Genomic DNA, 4,270 nt, shown 5'->3' on the forward strand with positions numbered 1-4,270 from the left:
ATATATATATATGAGCCTATGTATATCAGACACATGAAACAAAAGCTAAGATTCATACCTGAAAATTAAACAAACATCATATCTTTACAGTACAAGCATTAGTTGGTTATATAACATTGACTATAGTTAAACTAGAGCTTTTGTCACATACTCACTGTTACTGCTTGTTTCATTTTTTGCGTTTTTTTACCATCTCTATTCCAGTCATTGCTATGAGACATTGTTTGATGACAGATATAATACGATGTAAGATTGGCAGTACTAACATTGTAATATTTGTTAGAAATGTGCAGAAATAAAAAATCCAAAAGAACCCCTGCTCCCCCCTCCCCTTAAAAAATCCCCAACAACATACACGTAAGAAAAGCACAAAAATAACAGCACATATTACAAAATTATTTCGTGCTGTATGCTTGAGTAATTGGTTATTATATGGGAAATATAGCAATTAATGACGTGTTCTGGCACTTTCAGGACATGGAGACAGGATAAACGAAGACATAATAATGATAGTGTGGAAGAAACAAGGTACCTATCATTATGAAAATCTCAACCAAGAGAGCACCCTGCTGTTTTTCGATAATTCTGAACTACTAAACATGGAGATGCATTTGCATGAACGGATGGATGGACTAAAGCCAACGCATTTATGACAGTCATGAAATTACAATATTGCAACAGCTAAAAGTACAGTACAGTAAAGTAAACAAGCACACACACAGACACACACACACACACACACACAAACATACACACGCACGTACACACACACACACATGCACGTACACACACACATGCACGCACAGACATACACACACACACACACACACACACACACACACACACAAGCATCAAGAGAGTATTTCAATATACACCATACGCTTAGGCTGTACAGTACACAACCAGTTCATTGTTTCAACAACAATTCAATCTCCCTTTGCTTCTTAACAACTCGTGTCAGCCATCCCATCAACAACCCCCCCTCCTTTCCCCAACCAGACACAAAGCAGATTTAAGTATTATGAGTTTATTATGCTTGACGCAACAGATTATTCCATCTTAAGGCATGGCAGTCTCGAACAAGCCCTCGGCTCCATTCAGACGTTTACATGATGTCGAACATCAATAGGCCTATCTGCGTTGATGGGGAAGTAAAAAATGTACAATCTACCGAAGAAAATCAAGTAACCTGTTGAAACTTTTGTCCAGTTCACACTTCCAATAAAACCGCACCATCTTACACAAACAGAAACATAAATGTGAACAACACTGTTTCGCACTCAGGTAAGCTGCTTTCTTGCTGTCTGCATAAGTACCAAAATTTATGAGCGAAAGTTTAAATTGAGATTGAACTGGAACTAAGAGGTACCATGGAAAGCAGGCCATAAGTTTGTTTTTTGCACCATTTGGGTGACAATCTACAATTTTACGCTGCTTGATGAGACCCGTGAAGACCATCACGACGCCAGAAAGGAGCGTGGCAGCACTTATAGAGGGGGAGACATTTTGGCAAGAGCTGGCTTTGAGAAAGTCTAGCGGTACCACTCTATCGAGTTTTACAAACTATCAGAGGTACCAACTGGCTCTGAAAAATTAATCCTGAACATTCGGACCCTGTGGCGATGTGCGTGTGTGGGGATTCAGCATTTATGGATCAGATTGTCTTATAAGCCTGCATCTTGTTTCAACACAAAACTTATATGAAGCACCCCCCCTCCTAAAAAAAAAAAGCCCCAACCAAACCCCCTCCCCCCCCAAAAGTAAAAAATCAGAAATCCGGAATACCTAACAAACACTTGAAGTTACACCAAGGCCATCAGGGGCTATTTCTGTCAAGTACAGCGATACCCTCTCTAGAGTGAAATCTACAGCCATAACGTCTCCGCTTCTATCTAATAAGAAAACGATGCGTATACTGAAGCTCATCGGCAAAGCATTTTCAAATTGGATTTCAGCACGTACTTTGTTACCCTAGCAAAAAAAAAAAAAAAAAAAAAGCAACCAAACACATAAAATCCCCCAAATTTTTGGGAGGTTTGCCATTTAAAAGATAGGGATGATAGTTTGTTTTTCACTTTTTTTGCCAAGCTGCTGAAATTAGACCCCGAACATTTTCCCGCCCATGCACCAAGGTTGGCACAGGCCAATTCTCATCTAAACTTCGAACTCAATACTCGTGGTAGGTACGGTACGTTATCTCACCCCACCCACATCACGTGCCCGTACGTAAGCCAGATAAGCCAAACGCAACTAAGTCTTCTACAAACACCAACGTACGCGCGTGGGTCTAACTGAAAAGTATGCCGAAAGCTCTTTACCATCATGAAATGGACAGAAAGAGACCAGGCACATGATATTTATAACTTTGCTTGTCCGATGCAGCCCGCCGACATCGCATTCGCCGAGAGTCTACTAAAGAGTTGAACGACTATGGTACATTTTGGGGCCAGTCTGCCCTCCGCGGAGCCAGCTGTTCCATCACTTGTGCTGCTGCGTTCCGAAAAGAGTAACGACACCTGTGTGTAACCTGTATTGAGAAACAAAAACAAAAAAAGATCGTTTTTTACTCGAGCCAAAAGAAGCACATAGATACAACAGACCGAGGGCCTTTAGTGCAAGGCACGAGCAAGATAGGACGGACAGACAGATACAAAATGGGGAAAGAAAGAGAAGTTGCGGGTTGTGCCGGTTGAGCCCTCGTTTGTTTGTTTGTTTGTTTGTTTGTTTGTTTGTTTGTTTGTCTGACTAAAGAGATGCACATAGACACAACAATGGTGATTTAGTGCTGGGAAAAGTGAGACGAACAACAGAGGGAAAGTAAAGAAGTCGGACCTACCGGTGGCGCCCTCCAACCACCCACTTTGAGCCCTCAAACCACGGTCAACATTGTGTGCAGCATTGCAAGAGTAACCAGGGATAAGACAACAGAGCACTCACGTTTACACTGTTTGCCTTTGATTGAAAAGGCTAGGGGATAGTTCAAACTTTCAGACAAGAAAATATATACGATAAAAGCCTCTCCGGGAGGGTTTTTCTGATTAGATGCCAATATGATTACGCCAGTTTTGACTTCTCAAGCGAACGAGATCAATTATACAATCGGTGTCGGTTCGATTTCTGGGGAAATAGGGTCCAGATCAGTAACGTTTTGGCGCAGGAACGTTGAAGACACTTATTCTGGGACTCGTCATGTACTTGGATCATAGTTTTTTCCAACACAAGAGTGTCGATAGGTTTGGCAGTACAACCGTTGGCTTCGAGCCTCTGTTTTGGGTATAAAAAAGCACATCAACAAATAAACGGTCATTTAGTGCAGGGACAAAAGTAAGGCAGACAGAAAGAAACAACGGAGAGAATAAAAAAAGAAGTAGGGCCTGCCAGTGACGCTCTCAAACCACCCGCTCACCTCGAGCACTAACACATAGTTATCAAGGGCTTATTGAAGAGTAGCAGGGAACTTCATTTTTATGAAAAAGCATCGTTTAACTGTGGTAGGACATTGCACGCTGATTGAAACGATTTTCCTCCCGACCGCCATTTAGACTCGACTACTTGGACAAGTCTCAAAAGGGTGCTGAAACCCATTATCCAATAGAACTGTCTTTTTGAAAAGGTGTAGTTCATACGTATCAAAACAGTCGTTGTTAATTGATAACGCGCCAAAAGTTGCTATACAGAGAAGAATAAATGATCACGCTTCCGGACAACTGATTTCATTCAAACCGTAACATCCACGATCCCATACGGTTCTCTTCCATTTGAAAACAGAATTGGATGCACCACAGTTGTCACTCCCGCCGAACATGCATGAACGCATCGAGTCATTTGCATGAAATGGCAATATAAATGGAAACATTAATTTCCTTTTCACGCGGACACTTTTAGACCACCCTGCAGATTAAAAGCATTTCGTGCAGTGTTCGCGTTTTTATTTTTCTCAGCTTTTCAGCGGTATTTTCCTGCGAACTCCGGTGTCGCTTGGCGTCCTGCTCTTTTATTAACTGAAGCATATCGTTATTATCTCCTGTTTTTGGCCATTTCATAGAGCAAACACGAAAACATTACAGGAGTTATATAACTTTCGTTTCAATTCAGAAAAGGAAGACGACACCAATAGCTATTACAATCACAACAGCAAGAGAAAAAAACCCGCCATGAAATATCGTAAACAGCGATCAAAACAGCGTTAAACACGTCGTAATCAGCACTGGATAAACCCATTCTAAATGAGAAAAAAAAAAGTAAGTGGAGACCCCCCCAACCCCCCCCA

General features: G+C 41.5%; 1 protein-coding gene across 1 annotated transcript in view; it reads right to left on the reverse strand.

The window, feature by feature from the left end:
• Window positions 1–160: 160 nt before the first annotated feature.
• LOC101854917 (ceramide kinase) overlaps window positions 161–4,270 on the reverse strand; it is a gene marked incomplete in the record, with an annotated part of 148,254 nt that continues 144,144 nt past the window's right edge. Inside the window, 1 exon segment of the mRNA XM_035970444.1 lies at window positions 161–2,527. Within this exon segment, the coding sequence (XP_035826337.1) occupies window positions 2,479–2,527 (49 nt within the window).

The sequence above is a fragment of the Aplysia californica genome, unplaced genomic scaffold (genome assembly GCF_000002075.1).
Source record: "Aplysia californica isolate F4 #8 unplaced genomic scaffold, AplCal3.0 scaffold00012, whole genome shotgun sequence".
NCBI lineage: Eukaryota > Metazoa > Mollusca > Gastropoda > Aplysiida > Aplysiidae > Aplysia > Aplysia californica.